Below are 26,133 nucleotides of genomic sequence, written 5' to 3'. Positions count from 1 at the left end.
TTTGAAATTAGAGTTGAGCAAGTCTTTTGCTATGAAAGATTTGGGATTGGCAAAGCAAATTCTTGGTATAAAAATTATTTGTGATCGCAAAGAGAGACTGATTTGGTTGTTTCAAGAAAGCTACATTGAGAAAGTTCTTGAGAGATTCAACATGGATAAAGCAAAGTCGGTTGGTTGTCCACTTGCAGGTCACTTCAAGCTTAGTTCGAATCAATGTCCTACAAGTGACAAAGACAAAGAAGAGATGTTGAAAGTTCCTTATGCTTCAGCAGATGGTTTTTTGATGTACGCCACAGTTTGTACAAGACCGGATATTGCTCACGCCATTGGTGTGGTGAGTCGGTTTCTCTCTAATTCGGATAAAGAACATTGGGCAGTGGTAAAATGGATTCTAAGGTATCTTCGAGGGGCTTCGAAGGTGTGTTTGTGTTTTGGGGATGGTAAGCCGATGCTTGATGGGTTCACGGATTCTGACATGGCCGGTGATATTGATTCTAGGAAATCTACTTCGGGATATTTGATGACATTTGCAGGGGGAGCTGTGGCATGGCTATCTAAATTACAAAAATGTGTTGCTCTGTTAATTGCCGAAGCTAAATTTATTGCCATTACGGAAGCTTGCAAAGAAGAGTTATGGTTGAAGAAATTTTTGCAAGAATTGGGTTTGAAGCAAGAAAGGTATGTGTTTTATTGTGATAGTTAAAGTGCTATTCACTTGAGCAAAAATTCTACTTTTCATTCGAGATCAAAACACATTGATGTAAGATACCATTGGATTCGTGATGTGTTAGATTCGAAACTGTTACAACTCGAAAAGGTTCACACAGATGATAATATTTATGATATGTTGACTAAGACTTTGTCGAGGGACAAACATTTAGAGTGTCAAACTTTGGCAGGTATGGTTTATATCTCCACCTAAGTCGGTAGGGGGAGAATTGTTGGGTATACCTCCTTATCGGAGTGTGGAGCTCAATTGGTTTATTAAAAGAGTTTAATTTGGTTTGGTATTAGCTATAATATATTTTTATATATTATATCTAATTTGTGGAGACCTAATTTAGTTTGGTAACAATTAGGGTTTTGATAACATAACCCAAGATTCAATAATATATATATATATATATATTTGGTATTGTTTTTCCCAAGGAGAGGTGCTGTGCGGCTGTTACAAGGAAAACCAATTCCGCGGAATTAAATTCGAGTAGTGTGCTTCGGTTTCGGCTTCATAGTTGGATGATTTGGTGAAGTTAATTTGGGTCTTCTACAACTTTGTTTTGAAGATTTTTGTTCATCTATTTAGTGAGGTCTTTTCTCTTTGTTTATTGGTGATTATTTGAAATTCACCTAAGGGTGGTTTGTGAGACTATTCGTGTCTCGTTTGTAATTGTTTGGAGACTTATTTAGTCGATAGTGGAATCGGATTTCGATCCCGTGGATGTACCTCACATTGAGGGAACCACGTAAAAATTCTTGTGTTGTTTTTGATTTAATTTTTCCGCATTAGTTTTTATTCCTATTGATTGATTTACTTGTGGGGAATCATATATTTTCCCTAACATTGATTTGAGAATTATTATTTAACATAAACTTCAATCACATAAAGGAAATATTAAAAATCATAAATTGTTAATTTTATTAAAGCAGTAATTGAATTAATGACACTTGAATAATTTAAATAAAAGAATGGATCCGCAACTTGACCACCTACAGGCTACAGCTGTTCGGATCGAGTATCGCCAGTTAGCAAGTTAATTCTCTGTTTTTATCTATTTAGGTCTTTAATTACGGTTGTTTATTGAGTTGGCTTAGTATTTATTGATTTATTATTTTTATTATTTATGAATCTTTGACTCTTTTTGGTGATGGAAATCAAATCAGAGCTTGTGGTTGTTATGATGTTGTTGGCTAATCACTCGTTAATTTAGGCGTTTAATTTGGGCATGTGATTTCCTCTTGTTTGGACTCATGCTTTGTGTCGCTTTGCTGTTGTTTTTTGAAATTTTGGGGGGCGTAGTATTGCAGCTAGCTGATTAGGGGCTCAACTACCATTTTCATGTTTACTTGGAACCATTGGTATCCTTTTTCAATAGTCTCAATATGCTTGTTGACGTCATGTTTCCCTTTTTGGTTTATATTGTGTAGTGGACCTGATATTAGTTTTGGTTGATAAACCAGATATTACACATCCAACTCCAGATCTTACAGGCTATATTACTGAGGGATAGATATACATTGATAGGAAGCTCCACAATCGGCAGGTGATGGATAGGGAAGAAAACCAAACAATCAGTGAATTTTTTTTTTTTAACCATCCATTACTGCACTTTTTACCTTTTCATGATAGAGACTCCTCTAGAAGATTTTGTTGTTACTGCATCATTCTCAAATATCAATGCCAGACTGCCTTTTTTTTTAATATTTTTTTTATGTTGCTGGTGAGAGAGATGCTCTTAACATACTTGTTTATGCTAGACTAACATATTCTATTATTTTGTAGATTAAATGTTCTCTGAGCTTAATGCCTAAGTTATATATGGTCAGTGGTTTTTTATTTGCAAGGTGCAAAAAGTTGAATTTCTAATGAAGGAATGGAGATACTTCGTTCATTATCTTGTAAGCATTCTTTTTCCTAAATAATATTCCACAAAGTTGTGCCATGTTATAGTGTGTTGGTTGTGGAATTGACTTTTTCGTCCATTTATGTGTTTGTATTGCAGGGGTGGAACAAAAAGTGAGTACATCCTCTACATTATAGTACCTAATTTCATAGTAATTTTCAATAGTTGTACATAATATGTTGATTTTGTCAATTGGAACTCTGGTTTTATTTTTGCTTGAACTTCTGAATGTTTCTATATTTGAATACATATACAGTTCTATTAGAAGAGGGAGGGTGGGAGGTTTGCTTTTGGAGTTTCAATGGAGAAGAAGAGGTACTTCCCAATTTTAGCATGCCATACTGTACTGGGTATGGCTCTTTCTTTCTCTCAACTCGAGAGGGAAACGAAGAATCAATGAGGAGCTGTGGAAAGAATTCAAATCTTGGAGTCTGATCGTACGGAATACAATGCCAAAGTCGACCTCTTGATGCAGCAGATCAGTCGAAGAGGACCCTCTATTGATTCTTTTTCTTAGTAATTCATCTTTTGAGATCTACATTCGATTTCCTTTGTGGGTTTCTATACTAGTTTTATGAGTATGCACTTTGTTGAACATGAATTCATAGCTTAGCATCAATAATTGCAGATCAATAATTGCAGTTCACTAGTGGACCATTAAGCCTTAATTGTAAGTACTCTACATCTCTAAGGAAGCATAATTGAATAACTTTAGGAGGAAAAATTAAAATGGTTGATTATTCATAACTTTAGCCTAAAAAAGCTTTAACCACCAGTAATGTATTGTATGTATATGCAAATTTATTCCTCCGAAGTAGCTATAGTTAATTTTTTACCATTTCCTATGCTAATATACATGAATGTAATGTGCATTTGTTTTTTAATAAATGAGTTGTTAAAACTTTCACAATTAGTTGCCAACAAGCCATTTTTTATGCTGACATGTTTTTTTTCTTCCCATTGTTAGGATCCTGAAAACAAGAAGGTCATTATCTGTGATGAAAACCTGAAGAAAATTTTTGCAGGGCGAGACTGAGTTGGTTTCTTGAGATTGCGGGATTGATGAATCCACACTTTCTTAAGTGAGCCCTTGTAGGAGAATGGATTTTGATTTTCAAAGTCATTAATGAATCTGCTCTTTTGTAAATGAGGGATCTCAGTATTTTGTTGATGATACTACTTGTAGGATTTAACGCAGTGCTCTTTATATGCGACGTTGTAGTTTTTTTTTTAAACTTCGTCCAGTTGTCTACGCATGAGCCTCGCTCTATTTTGGTTTTAACGAGTGTTTATGCTCAATTTGTGTTCTTGTTATATAGGCTACGGATCGGAATGCAATATTTGTAGTGACTGTCAATTGTTGGCTTATATATCATGTTAAGTTTTATAGGAATCTGATATTCACAAGTTATTGCTGTTCTCTATCCCCATGATATATGCAAGCAAAGGCGTCGTTTATGCAATGTTAAAAAAGTTTAATGCTTTACAAACACACAAAATAGTCAAGAATTGTCTGCGGATATTTTTTGTTTGGTTGTTGAGAAATCAAAACAGGAATATAAGTTAGTGTTCAAATTAGTATTTTTAGAGTAATTGTTATAAAATCAAAAAGGTAAATATACATATATATATATATATATATATATATATATATATAAACTTTTAGAGATCAGTTTTAGTTGTCTCAAAAAAATTATAACCTTTACAGACAACTTTTAATTGTCTCCAAAATTAAAACTTTTAGAGTCCAATTTATGTTGTCTCAGAAATTAATTTTTTGTCTCCATAATTGCTTCTTTTGACTTGGAATGTTATTAGACTTTTAGAGACAAATTTTGGTTGTTTTAAAATCAAAACCTTTTGCAACCACATATTTTTGTCTCTAAAATCTATTTATAGTGACATATGCAAAATTTTGTCTCTAAAAGTCAATATTGACTTTTCCAGACGGGCCATTTGGACAAACTTCGCAACGGAGGAAATTAGTTGGCTAAAGTTTTTCCCAACAAATATTACACTTTTAGGGACAAAATAAATTTGTCCCAAAAAAGCTGATTTCTTGTAGTGAGGGGTATTTTGCTAGAACAAGAGGGTATGATGTAGAACAAGTAGCTGACGATTTCTTAGAACAATTGGATCGACAAAAGGCAAGAAAGAAACCAATTTGAGAACAATAGTGACGCTTTTGGGATGAGTTCAGAATTGTCTCAAATTTGGTAGTCTGATCGGAAACGGCGTTTAAATCGAAATCATTTCCGTTCTCAGCAATGATGAATGGTAGATTTTAGCCAAATTCCTTCGTTTAGGCATTCAAGTTAGCGATTTTGCCGTTTTAGGAAAGTTTCGTTTTGGGAATAACTTTATTTTGGGAAGTCCGTTTTTAACGCTGTCTGTTTTGGCCCGTTTCTATTGTTTCCTAGTATGCAGATTTGGACTTAACTCATATTTTCTATTTTTGGTAATTTTCTGTTTATTTTCGTATCTAGTAAGGAATTATCTTAATTCTTTATTTCTTTATTTAATTAGGGTTCAGTTTATTATAAATACGCATGTATGCCTTAAGACAAATGATCTTTGATGTAATATAATTCAATTCTTGATTTTTTCTTTCTTTCTTGTAGATTTAAGGATTTTGTTTATCTATCAGAATGATATCTAATCTTGTGTGATTTGTTTTGCTGTATCAGGGTAGACTGGTAAATTGGCATGAATGTAACTGTTGAGCAGGTAGCTTTATGCCAAAAAAACAAAAAGAAAAAAAAAATCAAAACAAAACAAAAAATTGGATAGGGGGTGTAAATCAGTTTGATACATTCGCCTGAGTGTCCGAGGTGAAAAACCGAAAACACACGCGGAGGAGGTACCATTTCCCTTTCGGTTAGCAACCGGTAAAGTGGAGTTATTGGTAATGCTTGTTGAGCCTACTTGCAAACACTAACCTAGGGATTACCTGAGTCATATTAACCACCCCTATTGATTAAAATTGGAAGTTTCGGAAATTGTTGAGATTGTAAACTTTTATTGAAAAATAATGATCTTCAAGAGGAGCATAAAAATGATTTTTTTTTTAAAAAATGGCATGGCATGGTATTTGACATTTGCATCTTTCATTGAGAGTTTGCATAACTATATATACTTTGTAAGAAATTCTTTACTGGGCTTTATGCTCACCCCTATGAGATTTTGCTGCAGGAAAGGACGTGGTGATTCTGCCAGATTAAGGCCGTGGATAATTTGTGAAGAGTACATAGCTCTATTTTGTTGTGATTAAATTGCTAGCCAAGGGCTATTTTTGTATGGGTCCGAGAGACCACTTTTGTGTAACTGGGCTTAAGCCTTGGAAGTTGTTGCCCGTGAGGACATTTTATTTATCTCGAGACTTGACGCTCTACATGCTATAGATTCATGTATTTTTAAATCATTGAATATATAATTTGCATGTGGAACCTTTGTATAAACTTTGGAGATTTATGATGCAAAGGATGGAGGATGGTTGTATTTAATTAATGAATGTGGCTTAATGTATTATTCATGTTGGGATTATTTTTGGGGCGTGACAAAAGGAGAGAACAAGCTAAGAAATGGAATACTTTTCTTTGTCCAGAGATGGATTCAACATTAGTAAATGCTCTTAAAAGTGGAAGAACTTGGTTGGTTAGTCGTTCAAGTGATCATGTTTTTGAGGTTCAATCTCGGCCATCGGTTAGCGTTGGCCTCTTGAATAGAACTTGCTCATGTTACCAATGGCAATTGAATGGATTTCTTTGTGCTCACGCGGCAACCACTATCCAAAAGAGCAGAGGTGATTTGTATGCACATGTGGAACCATTTTATTACACTAGCAAGTTCAAAGCTTGCTATGCTGAGTCTGTTTATCCAATACCCACTATTGAGAAACCTCTTGTAGCTATGGATGAACTTGTTGTCCTTCCTCCAATTTGTAAGAAGCCATCTGGTAGGCCAAGGAAGAATAGGATTCCATCTAGGGGTGAGAAGATAAGACGAGTACAGTGTGGTAGATATGAGAAGTACAGTCATAATAGGAAGACTTGTAAGGAGACATTGCCATGAGAAACATTATTGATTTTGTAATAGAAGTATGAAAACAATGCAGTTCTTCTACAATAAATAGTCCATAGCAATAATAGTATAGTCTTTTAGACTAGATTTGTAAGGAGACATTGCAATAAAAGACATTTTTACTATGTTCTTGAATAGTTGTCAGTTCAAGTTTCTGATTTGCTTTGTGGTTGAGTTTGACATTTTAATATATTTTTTTAATGTGGTTGAATAAGTTTCATGTAAATGAACTTATAATGGAGTTTGTTCAGCAGGTGTAAATGTTTGAAATGGCTGTGCTCAGCCTGTGCTTTCAAAGTAAAATTTTTTGGTATTTCAGAGTAAACTTTTACTTTATTGCAGAGTAAAATTTTACTTTTTCCAGAGTCAAACATTACCTTCATTCACATGAAAGTAAAACTTTACTACCTTTCAAAATAAAAATTTACTATGTTGTTGAATGGTTCTCTATGGGTGTGATGAGTCTGTGGTTTCACAGTAAAATATTACTTTATTTCAGAATAAAATGTTACTTTTAGATTAAAATTTTACATTATTTCAAAGTAAAATTTTACTTTTATAGAGGGTAAAATTTTACATTTATGCAGACTAACATTTTACTTTTAGATTCAGAGTCTAACATTTTATTTTTAGATTCAGAGTTTAACATTTTACTCGTTTTTTAGAGTAAAATTTTATTTTTATACAGAGTAAAATTTTACTTTTAGATTTAAAGTGTAACATTTTACTCGTTTTTCAGAGTAAAATTTTACTTTTAGTTTCAAAGTGTAACATTTTACTCTTATTTCAGAGTAGATTTTACTTTTATACAGAGTAAAATTTTAATTTTAGATTCAGAGTGTAACATTTTATTCTTATTTCAAAGTAAAATTTTACTTTTATGCAGCGTAAAATTTTCCTTTTAGATTCAGAGTGTAATAATTTACTCATATTTCATATTTCAGAGTAAAGTAAAATTTTACTTTTATGCAGAGTAAAATTTTACTTTATTTCAGACAATATGTTAGCCCCTTAGAAAAATATTTCCAACCTGCACCAAAATTTACCACAATACACAAACTCCTCTGATGATCATCATGCAATCTTTGTGCAAAAATAATCTAACAACACAATTACATATATCATCAAACATACACAAGTATAACATGTATCATTGTATTCTATCTATAACAACGTTAATTCCTAGTCAAAACAATATCCTTCTATCATAATGTATTAATCACCAAACTATAGTAAAATTTACTAGAACAATAGACATAGCATGTACTATCTAATACTCTTTTAGTATTCTTTCACTTACAATTACTTTTTCACCATTTTTTCATTTACAAAATCCAAAATTACATACATCATTCACAGTAGTTCCCCCAAAAGTTGTCCACATTGTCGTCCTTGAGGTCTTAGCTCTAGCCCATTTTTTTTTTTTTTTTTTTTTTTGAGGTTGTATTATTCCTCAGTCCATGCTTTTGGATAATCATTCAAAAATTGATGCACTATTGACATGTGGAAATTATTAATTTCATCCTCTTCTATAGAATTTGTAATAGGCTTATCTCTTATGATTTGGTGCATGATATGACACACAATAATTCCGCAATCAACACTATTAATAAGAATCAAGATCTTGTTAGATTTAGTCAAATTTGAAAACTACCAATTCAAGCATGTAGTAGTAGCGTGAAATACTTACGATGTTGGGCGTTGTTGTGGACTATCTTTCACCGAAACCAAGTTTGCAAACTTTCGTCTATCTCTCTTCGTTTTGTTGGCCAACTTGTTCTTCACATATGTTATCTAACATCATTGTATAATTGTTTGGTCACGATTAAAGACAAGAATAAAACACAGTAAAAAATTATTGTTTATATGATACAAAACACTTACAATCTTTTTTGCAGTTTTAAGGTAAGGATCTTCTCTATTGTCTTTTGGCCTTAAAGAATTATAATGTCTCCACTCATCAAATTCAGTGTCAAATACAAGAAGTGTCCAGTGGTAGGGTTTTTCTTTCTTCTTATTCCCATTGGAGTTCATGCAAAAGTGAAGGTATCTGTGTCCACTCAAATCTTGCTCAAGCACTTCATCAATTAAATGATTTCTCAAATCTCCATAACCCCATTTCACTAGTGACTGCATTTAATCATAAAAGAGTGTCATGTCTCAAGTTGTGTTGGTGACACATTATATGAGCTGTCAATCTTTGGCAAACTAAATAGTAAAAATTAACTCCAAAATATAGTACAATGTTACACTAAACCACAATAAAATTTTATCAATTCAAACTAAATACAAATTGATGGCTTACCCAACAAAGGCTTGAGAAAAAGAATGACTTATTATTTTCTAGCTTTTTTGTTTGTTGCTCAATTTGAAGCATTTCTACAAAGCAGTCAATAACCTACAAAAACAAAAATCAATTAAATATATGTTAATAAAATAAATTATTTTTAGTTATTGAAGTGAACACTAGTCATTGAAAATTGTATGGCCACTTATATTATTTGCAGTATCGCCATCTCTCAGAATTGCATCCACATCATGCAATGTAACATATACTCCATTTCCTGTGTCGGATCATATGATTGTACTAGTCATAAGCTAAAAAAATGCTGATTAACACGTTGCAGTTTGATAACAGTAAAAATCTGTTGTTTGATAAAATTAAAATGGTCTTACTCTGTGGTTTCCAAATTGTAAATCTTACTCAGTAGACACTTATCATTCTCATCAAGCAATTTGCATATTGCAGCGTTATCTGGAAACAAAACCCTTCCAGCTGGCTTTGGTTGGCTTAGAGGCAAGTTGTCAACACAAATCACTTCATTTGATATCACTTCAATTGCTTGTTTTGTGATTTTTTTTTCTTTGCCTCTCTTGGCTCACATTCAAAATCAGACATCTATTTTTTCTTCCTCGCCTTGATTTTGATTTTCTTGACTATGGATGTTTGCAATGGCTCTATGACTATAGGTGCTTCTTTTAATATAGTTTGAATCCTAAAGTTTTGTTCTTGTTTTACTCCTTTAGCATGTGGCATTTCTTTAGAATCAAAAGCTTAGGTAGCTGCATGAACTGCATTTTCTTCAATCTGTTCAACCAACTGTTTATTTTCAGATTCGAGTACTTTAAACTCCTTTCTCAGTTTCTCCATTTCTTTCTCTGTGTTGCTCATATTTTCCATCATTTCTTTTGTTTTTGCCTCTTGATCCTCTTGTATTTTTTGCATTGTTTCCCTCTGTAGACACCCCATTTTTGACCGTCCTCAAGACTTGGACGTCACCGTTTGGAACACTCGATGATTACCCTTGTTTGTGTTCGTTTGGAGTTCCCGGAGGTCTCGGCTACGCGCCTTGCCTCAGGATCTCTGAACTCGACTGTTCCGTGTCTGGTTTTGCACCAAACACTTGTGTTTTGCCTTGGAGGGGCAGGGAATGCCTTGTGAGGCATTCCCACACATCACCGGCCATGGCCAGAGGCCACCGGCTAGTGTTTTGTTGCCATCGGCAATCTTTGTTGCCGGTCGGCACTCGATTTTGTCAAAATGGCATTTTTGAGCAGCCGACAACTGTTCATCTACTTTATGTAGATATTTTGTGCCAGCTGTGATAGCTGGTACTAACTCTGCTTCCCTCCATACACGTGTATGGAGGGATTTCCCTCTAAGCAAGCTTGTTGTGTAAGCTTTGCAAGAGGGACTTCTATAAGAGGAGAGCTCTTCTCCTTGTTCTTGGTTAGCAAGTTTGAAGAGAAAACCAGAGCTTATACATATAGATACACCCTCTCTGTATATTTCCCTCTCTCTCCTCCCTTGTGTGTGTTTCATGGCCTAAAAGTGTACTTTTACCTTACTTTTGCACTAATACACACACTATTACACCTTGCTCCGAGATTGACGGGCTTTGAGGGTTGATTCTTGAGTTTTTGGGCTATTTTTGATCAAAAGAAAAGGGCTGCATTGGCTGTTCTTGAGGTGTGCTTCAAGGGTGAGCACTTTGCTTTAGTTTTCCCAAACTGGCACTAGTCTTTTACCTATCTTGCTTGCTGATTTAGTTTTCGTGCATAACATAAAAAAGGCTTATATTTTCATGCTTAAGAACTTTCATTAAGGGTCTTTTGTGGTTTGAGTCCAAACTCACCCTCTTAGGCCTTATTTGGCCTTTTTGTTGCCTCCTTGGTGAGGCCTTGTTTGCTTGAGTGTTTTGATCTTCTCACCACTGAAATCCAGTGGATTTTCAGTGGTGAGGAAGGTGGTTTGAAGTCTTGTATAGGGGAGGGACACCCCTCTCCCCTTTGTCTTTCTTTTACCCTTGTTTTGGCTTAAAAGGGAACATGCATGCTTGATCATTTTTGGCCTTATTTCAGAGGTTTTGGGGTGTCTCTAGGTCACATGTCATCTCTATTTTTGGCCGGATTTGTGCCCTTTTGCATGCTTAACATACTTGCTTTACATTCCTCTATTTGGCCTAGAAATGCATCTTGTGTTTAAGCCATGATTCTTGCATGTGTTAGCTTAATTCCATGAAGGTTTTGGCATTATTTTACCATGTTTAAGGTCTGTTGGCCATCTATTTCAGTCATGCTTGCCTTGTTTGGCGTCATCTCTTTGTGTTTTGGCGTCATCTCTTTGTGTTTTGGCTTGTAAGCCTTGAGCATATTGACTTTCCCATGATTTGGCATCATTTAGGGTCCCATTTCAGTCCATAAATCATGTCTGTATGTGTGCATATGTGACCTCTTTCATGCTTTGAAGATGTGCCCTTTTATGCCTAAAAATGAGTTTTGGTGCATGCATCTCATTGGAGCCATTTAAGCTGCCATATTAGTGAGGTTTGGAGTCTATTTTTGCATACTAAGTTTCTATTTTTGCTTGTCTAATTCATGCCATGAATGGTCATGTTAGTGGAAGTAAAGTGTCCCTTTTTTGCGCCTTAGCCTTAGGCCTATTGGCTTGCATGTTGGCATGAGTGTTTGTCCACCATTTTGGGCACTTTTGGCCACTGTTTTCGGGTGGATTAAGGTCTGCCCCCTTTATGGTTTAAGGCCACCCTTGCATGCTTGTCTCATGTTTGTTGCATAATTGCTTCATAGGGTGTTGTAACATGATGATCCTATTGCTTAAACCATCCTTGTTTGCATTGCATTTCCATCTTGCATGCCTAGCGTTGCATACTCGCCATGGTAGTTGCATAACATTTGGCATGCCTTGCATCTTAAATCTCATGTTGCATTTTTGAGTCATGTTTGCACAACATGCATTGCATTACTTGGTTTGGGGTGTCAAGCCAAGTGTGAGAGTTAAGGAGCATTCATACTATAAGTGATGTAACGCGTCTTAACTCTCAGTCACCGGGGCCCTTGACTTAGACATGATAGGGTCTTAGTTCTCATTTGTGTGTTGCATGCATTTTTACATCAAGTGGCAAGCTTTATCTCTTGGGCTATCATGCACCATTGATGGCTCGAGGATCAAGGGCCATGTTTTCCTGAGTTCAAAGCATGATGGGGAACATGACCATGCTCACATGTGCCTGAAATCCCATGCCATATACTGTCTGTCCTCTGTTGCTGTCAAAACTGTCTTCTGCAGGAAGCTTCTACCGACCGACAGCATCTAATGCCGACCGGCCATTTGTGAAGGGCCGATAACTCTATCAGAAGCTGATGGAAATTACATATGGCCGGTGGGCATCCACTCCAGCCGATGGTACTCTACAATGTGCAAGGAACCTGTCCCAGAACTTTGGCAATTTTCAGAGAAGCAGGGCAGTGTAAACAGAGGCAGCCTTGGTATGGTACGGACTTTCCAGGCAAGGTGGGTTCGAGCATGCATCATTCGCGCATCCCGAGGCGGAGGCTGTGGCCATCTTTCTCCTTTTTTTTGCATTCTTTCTATTAATTAATTAGAAATTCTGTAATAATTGATGTATTTATTATTCGGACTGTAATATTTATTTGTACCCTCCGAGTGAGGGCAATTGTGTAATAAGTGTGCGTGAGTGGATGTATGTCTTTCAACCCCACGTCTTTCTTCTCTTTTATTTACCTTCTTATGATGGTAGACTAGGGCATATTTAAAATTAGCATACCTTATGCTATGCATGCATGCATCCATACATTTGTCCTGCATGCACCGGGCTCGGTACATCACGCTAACTGCATTTGTATTTCAATTCTAAATTGAATACGTGCATTAATTGGTTACATTTCACATGCCATGTTTAGGTTAGCCGAGCCTACTCTAAATTGCATCTTGCATGTGTTGCATTAGTCAACTTGACATGAACTAGGATCATGCATGTTTGCTAACTAGTTTATTGTTTTGTCACGGAGTACGTTGTAAGTATTTATGCTTTAGCATACTGCATGCGTGTGAGTGTTGCCATGACAGTATGTTTGCCATGCGGCTAAATGCCTATGTGATATACTGTTTGAATTCCTGTGGGTGAAGGTTGGATTGTTTGAGTTGGAAAAACTCGTTGAAATCCGTATTTTAGCCTACTTGCGAGTAGCAAATTCCAAAACATTTTTCAAAACAAACGGATATGCAATGCTTTTTTCCAAATTAGGCAATCTAGTCTATACTTGTTTGCTGTGCGCATAACATAGTAACTCTAGGTTAATAAATGGAATAAGAACACATAACGTTTTCAAAAACGAATATCACGGTTAGTAGAGGCCGATCTTCGGATCGGGCGAAAGGGGGTGCTCATAGCTGACCTTCCCCAATCGTACCCTAGCTCCCGAGCTGAGGCAACTCTGGTGATGACGGACATGTGGCCTTCGGCACCGAGTCAGGGTTTCCTAAATTCCCCCATAAACAATATTTAGGTGGCGACTCTGTATCTGGCAAAGCAGTCCATGTTTGGCACTTCTTTTCAAAAATCTGTTTCTCAAAACGATTTGCCGGATTTGGACTCTTTGGTTCAGATTAAGAACCGTGACACAAATCGAGTCCGAACTATAGCGAGGGCCCCCCGCACGGGCGCGTCTACAGTTTCTGGCGACTCCGCTGGGGATTAATAGAGAGCTTGACTCGAACTCATGATATCTTATTTTGATTCCATTTATGTGTTTTTCTTTGCATTGCATGTGCATTGGTGCACCTAGGAACACCGTGTTTGCCATCTGCCATTCCTGAACGATTTGCCGTAGGCTTGTCTTGTCAAGGCATGACCATAAGGCTGGCCGGTTATGGGCTCTGACAGTATGGGAACACAAACCCCGATTTTACCGGGGCACCCTTTTCGACCATTCGACCTAGTGCATATTCGAACCCATAGTGACCATTCCAAGTTAGGACAGGCTGCTTACCCGATGTTAGGTTGTTTGAAAACTGCTGCGTGCATAGTGAAACCCTAGCTCCTGAAAAAATAGGACAGGGAAACCCTACCCCAACATAGGGGTGCTTTGGCTCTCTTTACTTGCTATGTGCTTTTAGAGTGTTGCTCTACAGGAACGTGCATATCAGTTTGCAAGATTGAGTATTAGACCTGAGGACATCAGTATCAGTTATGAGAATCAATTATCTGCGGGTATCAGGTTCAGTTTTGGGAACAGTGATTTTGGGGAACAGTGATCAGTATCGAGGAACAGTGTGTTCGGGTTACCAACTGTGTATTATGAATACCCAACTGTGCGTTATATGTGTTTATTTTACGCCGTTGTGCTGTCCGATTGTTCGTTTATTTACTGCTTTATTTATCTTTTTGCTAGGTAGTTTAGCACCATTGCTTCCAACCCGGTAGATATTCCCCAAGCACTCTGGATTAGAGGTCGTCGGCTCCATCAATCTGAGGATCTGGTAGACGGACAACCAGTGTACCACTCTCTACCCCCGGTTACTAGACAGAGGACAGCTAGGCAGAGGGCATCAGTTCAACAGTCAGTACAGAGGGCTTTATCTACCCCACCTGTGTACGGTAGGGATCAGGATTCTGTTTCACCCACAGAAAGGGAATATATACCGATAATTCAGTCAGAACAGAACAGTATGGCTAGTTTAGAGGAGATGGTGCGCCAACTCCAAGAAAGCATGAAAGTGATGCAGCAGGATGCTGTCTGACAGGCAGAATTCGCCAAACAGCAGGCCACAGTCCTGAATGATCAAGCAGAGCTAATCGTGAGATTACAGCAGTAGACCGGAGCATCTGTTTCACAGCAAGTCCCTCCCCCACTAAGGGTTCCGATACCCGAAGAAACACCGAATACCCGGAATGTCCAAGAAGATATAGACATCCCGACAGGGCCGGCTCCGCCCTCGATTCTACCTCAACTAGCCAAGGCACCCACCCTTATCAATCAACCGGATTCTCCCTTCGAGTCCGAGGTGGACCCCATGGCATTAAAAATGAGCAAGCTTGAAAAGCTGTTCAAGAAATCTCAAGGTGTGAAGTCCATTCCGGACATTGAAGACGGATACACCGACGCAGCCATGACGCTGCCAGATCGGTTTAAGATGCCACAAATTGATCGTTTTTACGGATCCGGGGATCCTATGGTGCACCTGCGACTATTTTCAGACATCCTAAGGCCAATGGGCCTCACTAGACTGCAGAAGCTGTCTCTATTCGGCCGGACCCTGTCGGGTGTAGCGGCCATATGGTATGCCAAATTGGAGGATGACGTCAAGAGATGTTGGGACGAGATGGCTGAAGCCTTCATCTTGCAGTACTCATACAATACGCAAATCGAGATCACAACCCGGGATCTCGAGACAATGAGGCAAGAACCCAAGGAGAGCTTCTCAGAATTCGTAACCAGATGGCGGGCTAAGGCTTCGATGATGACCTTAAGACCCACGGACAAAGACCAGATTCGGATGATTGTGCGCAATCTTCAGCCGAAGCTAATGCAAAAGATGATTGTACTCCCCTTCCCTACCTTTTCTGATCTGCATGAAATGGGGGTGCAGATTGAGGACGCCTTAAAACAAGGCTTGATTGATAATGACTGGAAGCAACCCCGCAGAACTGTCAATCGTAATAATGCAGGCCCGAGTGGCGCTACAACTACCAGGACCTCCGAAGTGAGTATGGTCACCACCAACCCTTCCCCGAGAACTATGGCAGCCACACCATTCTCCGGTGCGTCCGGAAGCAACCCATAAACAGCCAAATACCCTCCCAAAAATACCAGAACCTTCGCTCCGCTTTATATGCCCCTGTCCAAAGCTTTGGGGGTTTTGATCAGAAAAGGGCATCTGAAGCCCCTAGAGCCGCGGCCCTTACCAGAAAGACTCCCCGCTGTCCACAACCCAGCCAAGTATTGTGCATTTCACCAGCAGCACGGTCACGACACCGATCTGTGCTTTCGATTACGTCATGAGATTCAAGATCTCATTGACAACGGGGTGATTTTACCTCCTGAGAAACCCAATGTTACTACAAATCCTCTCCCCACACATAACCAAGCTCCACCACCTAAAAGAATCAATTTCATCCATACTGGGGTCATGCCCTACGATCCTAGTATTTATATCACACCTTCCTATCTGCCTAAGCCGGAGGTTTTTCTTCCCGATTGCACCGATTTGTGCATGATGGATGTCTCCATAACCCAACCCAAGCCAGCGGTGGTGACTATCAAAAGCAGGAGAGAGAAGGCTCCAAAGGAAAAGGGGGTTGTTGAACCAGAGTCTGCGGAATCTGGGAGTGATGTTGGGAATGCTTATAGTCCGAGTGACTACATTTCACCGATAGGCCAGAATAGACCAGATGTGGAATTTCCAGTAGGAGGAGAGCTGTGTGCAATCCAAGGAGACAGCCCAGGACAGGGAACGGATGATTTGACGGCTGTGGAAGAGGATCTTGCCAAGTTCCAGTTTTACAGTAACCAAAATCCCAGAGACTCAGCCGTCAACTGGTTCGATTATGAGGAGTCGACAGAGGCCACAGGATGGTTGGACGATCAGCCAGATGTGGTAGGAGAGTTTCAGTCAGAACAAGGCCCGGCAGGGGCAAGAATGTCAGTAACAGCCGGGAGGGTCGAAGAACAGAGTACATTGCCGGAGAGCGCCAGTGTCAAGAGTTTCGCTCGGGAATGGGGCATTTTGAGTATAGGGATTATTGAACAATCTACTATATTGACATAGTCAGAACATGAAAGATTCGAAGATTCTGAGAGAATCAGGAAGGCAAAAGCCCACGTGGGGGTTGAGACCGCCGCAAGTATAGAAATGGAGGAGGCCGCGAGCATAGGAATAGAAGGTACTGCAAGTATCGGAACAATCATGCCAGAACCGGACAGGTGCCTGTCAGCTGCAGATGGCATGTGGTGGGAAGACGATGATCTATGTCTTGCCCACACAGACGAGGATTGGGGAGGTAACCAACTAGATGATACCTGGTATATCGGCGAAGTCGATCACATGACTAGGAGTGGACGGTACTTCAAGCCTCCACACCTAGATCAACTAGAGGCGTCTGGAAAAGATAAGGAGGCAGAGAAGCAAAAAGAAAAGCAACTCGAGGATGAGGCCGTATTGAGACAATTGAAGAAGATACAAGCAGACATCTCCATCTGGGGACTGCTTATGGCTTCTCGAGTACATAGACAGGCTGTCCTTTCAGCCATGGATAAAGCCAAGCTTTCTATAGACACCACGCCCGAACAGCTGGTGGGCCTAGTTTTTTCGGGAGGGACTACCCCGATGTTGACCTTTTCTGACAAAGAACTGCCACCTACGGGTGCGAACCATAACAAGCCACTCTACATCTCTGTGGAGTGTAGAGATAAATGGATACCCATGGTGCTTGTCGACACAGGGTCCGCCATCAACGTCTGCCCGGCAAGGACAGCCTATGCGATCGGTTTGAAAATCGCAGATTTTGTGCCAACAGCCTAGGTGATTCGGGCGTATGACAACACAAGCCGGGAAGTAATGGGAACAGTTAAGATTCAAACAAAGGTTGGGCCGGGACAGCATGAGATAGATTTCCATGTCTTGGAGGTTCCTACAACTTTCAACCTGCTTTTAGGGCGGCCGTGGCTGCATCAGGTAAAGGCAGTCTCCTCCACCCTACATCAAGTGGTGAAATACCCCTATGGGAAGGGAGTAGCCATCGTTTTCTGAAATTCATCGATTCATCTGCCGCCGAAAGTATCTACACCTGTTCTAGAAATTGAGCACGGTATGGAAGATGTGTTCATATCGGGTTTTACCTTGGCTGAGGCTCGGGTTGTACAGGACATCATGGCTGCTAGTGAAGGGGTATATGTCAGTGCTCAGGCTGTCTATCTCATGAACAAGCTCCAACACATCCCCGGTATGGGATTGGGCAAGAGCGGCCGGAAGGGCGTCGCAACATTGGCCGAAGTGCCACACAACCCTCATACTTTTGGTTTGGGTTACGTGCCCACCAAAGAAGACTGGGTAAGGAAGGGTAAAGAGATGGCTGGGAGAGCCAGAGCAAAGAAGGCTGGGAAGCCTTTTGAGTTGATGCATAGGCCCATTCAGGGTATCCTAAATGGACGCTTCGTCCGGGAGGGGGAGGACTTTCCGTTTTGTGGCTTCCCAGAACCATGGCTGAACGCGGAGAAGAAGCGCGTGCCGGGTTTTGAGATTTTCTTTGACCTGCAGCTACCTGAGAATGACGTCGCCGAAGGGCGGGCAGATCTGTCGGCTGAGACTGAACAGAGTAAGGAAGAGCAGTCTGAGGACGCTGAGATTGAAATGGGGGTAGCACTAGCATGTCTGCTTTCAGATCCTCCGATCGAACAGAAGTGCTTGGGGGATAGCTCCTCGGTATGCATGATCGGGAATGAAACGGCTGCGGGCCTACCATCAACTATTTTGGATGCATCCATCGCACCCTCTCTCATTTGGCAGTACGAGGAAGGATTTTTGTCCAGCAGCGCCGGGTCAGGTAGTGAGCCGAAATTTGATTCCACCGAGTCCTGTGAGTCGGAATCAGGTTCCAGCTCGACTGAGTCTGAGTCCAGTATTCCTGGGGGTGATAACCCGGATGCCACAGTCCTGTCTAGGTCGTCATTTTCATTTTCTTTTGAGTCTGTTGTAACAGAAGAATCAGACGGCTTGGAAGTATCTAATGAGAACGATGTGGATGTGGTTTCTAAGTATTTTTCTGTGCCTTTGATTTATTCCTTAAATCAGGATTTTCAAAATTTTGATGTAAACGACGAGGAAGAAATTCCTCCAGTTTTGCAACGATTAATAGATCAAGAGCAGGAAAGATTTGTTAAACCCTTAATGGATGAAATCACTACCGTGAATGTTGGTACTGAGAAGGACCCGCGGCTGGTCCAGATCGGGTCCACGTTGTCTTCGGAGGAACGCGAGCGCTTAGTCGCTTTATTAAAAGATTTCAAAGATGTTTTCGCGTGGTCCTACGAAGACATGCCTGGAATTGATCCTGAGATTGTACAGCACCGGATCCCTCTTGATCCCGGGGCCCGACCTGTCAAGCAGAAACTCAGAAGGATCCACCCTGATTGGGCCATTAAGATCAAGGAAAAGGTCACCAAGCAAATCGATGCAGGCTTCTTGCTGGTATCCGAATACTCGACTTGGTTGGCCAACATTGTTCCGGTGCCGAAGAAGGATGGCAGAACTCGGGTATGTGTAGACTTCAGAGATTTGAACAGGGCCAGTCCGAAGGACGACTTTCCCTTGCCGCACATTGATGAATTGGTAAATTTCACGGCAGGACACGCCTTGCTTTCGTTTATGGATGGCTTCTCAAGCTATAATCAGATAGTAATGGCACCCGAAGACCGGGAGAAGACTGCATTCACTACCCCGTGGGGTACATATTGCTACAGAGTGATGCTATTTAGGTTGAAGAACGCTGGAGCTACTTATCAACAAGCAGCAACCACGATATTGCATGATATGATCCATAAAGAGGTCGAGGTGTACGTGGACGACATGATTGTCAAGTCCAAAGAAAGAGAGGGCCACTACACCGCCTTACAAAAGTTCTTTCAAAGGATTAGAGAGTTTCGGCTGCGGTTGAATCCCCAAAAGTGTACATTCGGTGTTACAGCGGGGAAAATGCTAGGGTTTCTGATTACACAAAGGGGCATCGAGGTCGACCCTTCCAAAATCAAGGCCATCTTGGAAATGCCACCACCAATGACTGAAAAGGAGGTGCGAGGCTTTCTAGGTAAAGTGCAATTCATAAGACGATTTATCTCAAAATTAACCTTGACTTGTGAACCACTTTTTGATCTCTTGAAGAAAGGAAAGAAATTCCAATAGGACGGCCGATGTCAAGCAGCTTTTGAACAGATCAAAGAATATTTACAGAACCCGCCCGTGTTGTCACCACTGGAGCTAGGGAGACCGTTGATATTGTACCTTTCAGTAACTGAGACTACCATGGGCTGCATGCTCGCACAAGAGTCAGAGGACAAAGTGGAAAGGGCCATCTACTATCTGAGCAAGAAGATGCTGGATTACGAGACTCGCTACACTCCGCTGGAGAAGGCTTGCTTGGCCTTGGTATGGGCTACCAGGAAGTTGCGGCACTACCTGTTAGCTCACTCTGTAATGTTGGTTTCACGCTTGGATCCCATCAAATATCTTTTCGAGAAACCGGCACTTACGGGTAGGCTAGCTCGTTGGCTGCTGTTGCTTTCTGAATTTGATCTGAAGTATGTAACACGCAAGTCAGTAAAAGGAAGAGTAGTAGCGGAGTTCCTTGCCGACCACCCGGTTGAAGGGGATGAAGCGGTTGAGTACCTGTTCCCAGATGAAGCCATTCTGCATATCGAAGATGAAACTTGGACGATGTACTTTGACGGAGCATTGAACCAATACGGGTATGGGATAGGAGTGTTGCTGATAGCGCCGGACGATTCCCGTATCCCTTTAGCATTCAAGCTTCGGTTCAAAGTCTCGAACAATGAAGCAGAATATGAGGCATGTATTGTTGGCCTAGAAGCAACCCTAGAACTAGGGGCAAGACGGTTGGACGTCATTGGGGACTCGAACCTTGTTGTATCTCAAGCAAAAGGAGACTGGAAAGTCAAAGAGGAAAGGATTATAATTTACCACCAAACCTTGGATTTGTTAATTCCTCGATTTGAGAAGCTAAATTTCACCCACCTAGTAAGAGAGAACAACAGGTTCGCAGATTCACTAGCAACTCTATTTTCCATGATAGACATCCCGTCCGGAGTCCGGATGCGTCCAGTCATTATTGACCAGAAGTTTGCGCCAACGTACGAGTCAATTTCCGCCATAGATGAGGCTCAGGACGACAACCCCTGGTGTTACGACATTTGGAACTTCTTGGAGAAGGAGGCGTATCCGCCGGGGGCAAATGCCAAGGATAAAAGGGCAATCAGAAGAGTGGCTGTTCAGTTCATCATCTACGGGGGTAAACTGTATAAGAGAGGTCATCTGGGAATGCATAAGCTCTGTGTAGAAGCTGAAGAGTCGAAGCGCTTGATGGAGGCCATCCATGGGGGAGAGTGTGGTGCACACATGAATGGAGTAATGCTGGCCAAAAAGATCCTCAGACAGGGCTACTTCTGGTCTACCATGGAAGAGGATTGTATCGGCTTTGTTCGGCGATGCCACAAATACCAGATCCATGCAAACCGCATGAACATCCCGCCATCAAAGCTGTACAACATGACGTCCCCATGGCTGTTTTCAGTTTGGGGAATTGATGTGATCGGAGCTGTTACCCCGAAGGGATCGAATGGGCATGAGTTCATCCTCGTAGCGATAGATTATTTCACGAAGTGGGTCGAGGCCCAATCATACGCGGTGTTGAAGGCGTCGCACGTCGCAAAGTTCATCAGAAACAACATCATCTGTCGCTACGGGGTTCCAAGCGAGATTATTTCGGATAATGGATCCCACTTTAAGAAGGAAGTGATTGACTTGTTGGAGAAATATAACGTGGCTTTTCATAAGTCATCCACATACCAGCCGCAAACCAACGGAGCAGTTGAGGCCGCCAATAAGAATATCAAGCATATATTGCGGAAGATGGTGGAAACCTACCGGGATTGGCCAGATAGGTTGTCGTTTGCTCTATGGGGCTACAGGACTTCAATTAGAACTTCTACTGGAACGACTCCGTATTCATTGGTTTATGGGATGGAGGCCGTTCTACCTATCGAAATTGAGGTTTCGTCCTTACGGGTATTGGCTGAGTGTCAAATAGCCGAAGCAGATTGGCAGCAGAGCAGGTTTGAGGAACTCATGCTTTTTGACGAGAGAAGACTGAAAGCACTGTACCACGTTCAAAGTTATCAGCGCAGAATTGCCCGGACTTTCAACAAGAAGGTTAAGTCCAGGAATCTAAAGGAAGGAGATTTGGTGCTCAAAGACAACCGAGCTCCCATCCACGACCCTAGGGGCAAGTTCAGACCTAATTGGACCGGCTCCTACATCATCAAAGCTATCTGGTCAGGTGGAGCTGTGGTTCTGATGGACCTAGATGGCCTGGAGTTCTCCCAACCGATCAACATGGACAAGTTGAAGAAATATTACCCTTGAGAGGCTCGCTAGGCCGAAAACCCGAAAGGGCGACCTAGACAAAAGTTAGAGCACAAAAAAATTAGAAAATATAAAAACTGAGCTCACAAGGCTGAAAACCCGCAAAGGGCAGCTTTGGCAAAAGTTAGAGCGCAAAAGGAGAGTGAAAATACTCGAGTGAACCCAACCCTGAACTACGTAAGGCTTGATTCCCATCTTTGGGATACGTAGGCAACTTCATCCTGGAGTTCAGCCATAACACTTCCTCGATCAACTTTGTCCATTTGATCGTCTCGGCCATCTTTGTCTATTCAGCATTCAAGGGTTCGGTTATGATCTCCGGTGCAATGCTCTTCAGACTAGGGGCAACTTTCCGTTGCCATACAGTGCTGCGGTGCTCTTCAGACTAGGGGTAACTTTCCAGTTGCAGGGATCTAGGGTTGTGCATCTCGGTGACAGATCTCAGGCGTGTCCAGTTCTGATCCATATCGAAAATGAATTTGAGAAGTTTTAATAAAAGCCGACTTTGTTCAAATAATCTTTTTACAACTCTGACCATTTTGGACCAAAGCGGAAAATTTTCAGTACCACAACCTTCAATTTCATTGATTTCAAAAACAGAGTTCTCCTGCTCTTGTATACAATCGAAGTTGCTTTTTATTACATTCATAAAGAAAACTTGAAAGTACTAATAAAGTAATAAATCCGGGGCATAGTCAAGTCAGGTACCCCTGCGCCCCCTCCCAGAGTTGGTCGAAGCCTCTGATGCCAAGCTGGGCCCAATCTGTGCTTCTTCATTAAGCCAATCCAAGCACTCATCAGACAAAGTGCAACTGAAAGTAGGAGCAGGGGCCAGGAGTTCTCTTATCCTCCACGCGGTGGCCTGCCAAGCAAGCTGTGCGCCTCGGGCTGGGAATGCAGCAGGATACTCTATCCCCTCTGGTGGGCAGGTCTGATCATGGCCAAATTGGCGTCGAATCCGGAATGGGAAGTAGAATACACAGTGAGTGAGGCCAACCAATTGAATCCCGGTCTACCGGGGCATATTGTAACTCATTGCCGGAAGGCTCAGCCAAGGGCACCGCCAAGCAATACGGTCTGCGGACAAGCAGCACATCCAGGCGAACCACCATCCCTCATCCAGGGCATTGACTAGACGGTGCCGGAAGAAGTAGCCGCGAGCTGAATATGCTGGGCAAGAGTCTACAACCTGCAATTTGTCTATCAACCATACCTGGGGAGGGATGAAAAATGAGAGAGTAAAGAATAGAGAGATGTACGAGGAGAGAAAAGTGAGAATAGGGCTTTGTGAGAAAAGACTGAGCTTGAGGGCCGAGTAATGTGAGCAAATACAAATGTGAGATTGGGTGGGAAACATTACCTGTAGTAGTAGTGGACTCCCTGCTAAGCTGGTCGTCTCACGACGATAAAAGGCGTCTAAGCCCATCAACGTCTCAGCCAGAGTCATGGCAATACAGCTCTTGCCCTCCTTCAAGCCTTGGGCAACCTCAATCAGCCGAACACTAGACCCTCCCGAGCCTAAGACAAATAGAAAATGAGATAGCATGCACAAACAGAGGGCATGTTGCCGGAAGCCTTGCCAGTGATGGTTGTTGCGATCACCAGCATCAGAAAAATGATCGGTCAAACTCGGAATGTCCAGCATCCCGTCACAAATCAGAGACCGAGCGTCACGCATGCTGAGTCCACACATTCGCCCTAGGGATTGGGCATGGCCAAAATTAAGTTGGGGGAGGAGCTCCTCGTCGCGCTCGGACTCCATTAAGGCTCGGAAATCTTCAAAGGTAGGACATATCTCTTGCCCAGCGAAGCTAAAGACATGCGTCACCGGATTCCAAAACCTTGCCACGGCATAAAGAAACGGGAGGTGCAACGGGGTACGACCCAGAGTGAATAGTGTATTTATGCCGAAACCCCGGAAATTCAACTTTTCCGAGCCATCCAAACTAGCAATCCAAGCTGTGATATTTTGAGCAAGAAACTCTTCCATTAGAGCAAATCAGTGTGGAATTGAGAAAAACTACGAAGCTGGGGTCTTTTGTAGGAGATAAGGTTGGGTGGAGGACAGGTGTCAACATTCTGGTGATTTCCTCATTCACAACCGGCCGACCGAATATCCTGCCGACCGGCCATTACCTTTTGCCGACCGAACAAACTTTTGACCGATGGCCATTCCTTGTGGCCGATGGCCTCTACCCCTGGCCGATAGGCTTCCTCCTGGTTCCCTGAGCTGTTTATGCTAGGGATTGGGGAACTCCACCACCTCCAATCCCTCCCCGGGCGATCGATTCTTGCGGAGTCACACCTGCCTGCTCAGCGAGTTATTGAACATTTGCTTATCGAGTTGTATTTCACTCTCTTTGAGTTTTTGATTTGTTTATCGAGTTGTATTCACACTTGTTTGGTTATATCATGCCTTTGTTTTGCTTATCGAGTTGTAAGTCGGCTCACTACCTGATTATTACGATGCAAAAACTCGGTGTTCAAAATAAATTCAATTTCGTCCACATTGTGGTGTGATACCTTGCGATGCGATACATAGAAAGTTTACAAATGCAACATCTTTTGAACAAAATGGTTGTTTCATTCCCGTTGCGTGTTTTGCGAAATGTGTAATTTTGAGAAAGAAGAAAACCTGCCCGAGGCAGTGCAATGTGCTTAAACTACCAGTAAAAAGGAAAGTAAAACATAGAATAACAGGGTAGCAAAGTGTCGGGATTGATACCGGTAAAACACCCCTTGCGGTTAACGCACCTTCCGCGCCTTTGTTCGGGTCAACTACATGGTTTGGCACCTTCATTGCTTGAGACCATGAGGGGAAGCACACGTTTGAAACATGGACCTTCGAGTTGACCTCAGGCCACAACTTCTGCAAACGTTGCTCGATACGTACGAAGAACGTCCCTTCCCGTATCCTTTTCATGTCTCGAAGATTCCCACAAATCGTTTCAATTATGCTGTGTCACAGTATTTTACATCCCTGCATTATGAATGATATGTTTTCACTCACATGTGTTCAAGTTTCTCTTTATACACTTTGCTTGCGTAGACCGCATGTTTGTTCAATTTCATTACTTGCGTAGACCGCATGTTTTGCTTGCGTAGACCGCACGTCAATTCCATTACTTGCGTAGACCGCATGTTTTGCTCGTGTAGACCGCATATTTGTTCAAATTCATTACTTGCGTAGACCGCATGTTTTGCTCGCGTAGACCGCATATTTGTTCAAATTCATTACTTGCGTAGACCGCATGTTTTGCTCGCGTAGACCGCATATTTGTTCAAATTCATTACTTGCGTAGACCGCATGTTTTGCTTGCGTAGACCGCATATTTGTCCAATTTCATTACTTGCGTAGACCGCATGTTTTGCTTGCGTAGACCGCATGTTAATTACGTTACTCACGTAGACCGCATGTTTGTAATTAATTTCATTACTTGCGTAGACCGCATGTTAATTTCATTACTTGCGTAGACCGCATGCTTTGCTTGCGTAGACCGCATGTTTGTTCAATTTCATTACTTGCATAGACCGCACGTCAATTCCATTACTTGCGTAGACCGCATGTTTTGCTCGCGTAGACTGCATATTTGTTCAAATTCATTACTTGCGTAGACCGCATGTTTTGCTTGCGTAGACCTCATGTTAATTACGCTACTTGCGTAGACCGCATGTTTGTAATTAATTTCATTACTTGCGTAGACCGCATGTTAATTTTGTTACTTGCGTAGACCGCATGTTAATTTCATTACTTGCGTAGACCGCATGTTTTGCTTGCGTAGACCGCATATTTATTCAGTTCATTACTTGCGTAGACCGCATGTTGATTTCATTACTTGCGTAGACCGCATGTTTTGCTTGCGTAGACCGCATGTTGATTACGTTACTTGCGTAGACTGCATGCTTGTAATTAATTTCATTACTTGCGTGGACCGCATGTTAATTTGATTATCTTGC

General features: G+C 41.4%; 1 protein-coding gene across 1 annotated transcript; it reads left to right on the top strand.

The window, feature by feature from the left end:
• The first annotated feature begins 6,227 nt into the window (after positions 1-6,227).
• Positions 6,228-6,692, top strand: LOC145805244 (uncharacterized). Its single transcript, XM_082900342.1, has one exon. It carries the CDS (start codon positions 6,228-6,230, stop codon positions 6,690-6,692), a length of 465 nt encoding a protein of 154 aa, XP_082756468.1.
• The last annotated feature ends 19,441 nt before the right edge of the window (positions 6,693-26,133 follow it).

The sequence above is a fragment of the Camellia sinensis genome, chromosome 13, assembly GCF_055761805.1.
Source record: "Camellia sinensis isolate YWXY chromosome 13, ASM5576180v1, whole genome shotgun sequence".
NCBI classification, from domain to species: Eukaryota; Viridiplantae; Streptophyta; class Magnoliopsida; order Ericales; family Theaceae; genus Camellia; species Camellia sinensis.
This window is presented reverse-complemented; position numbering and strand designations above follow the sequence as displayed.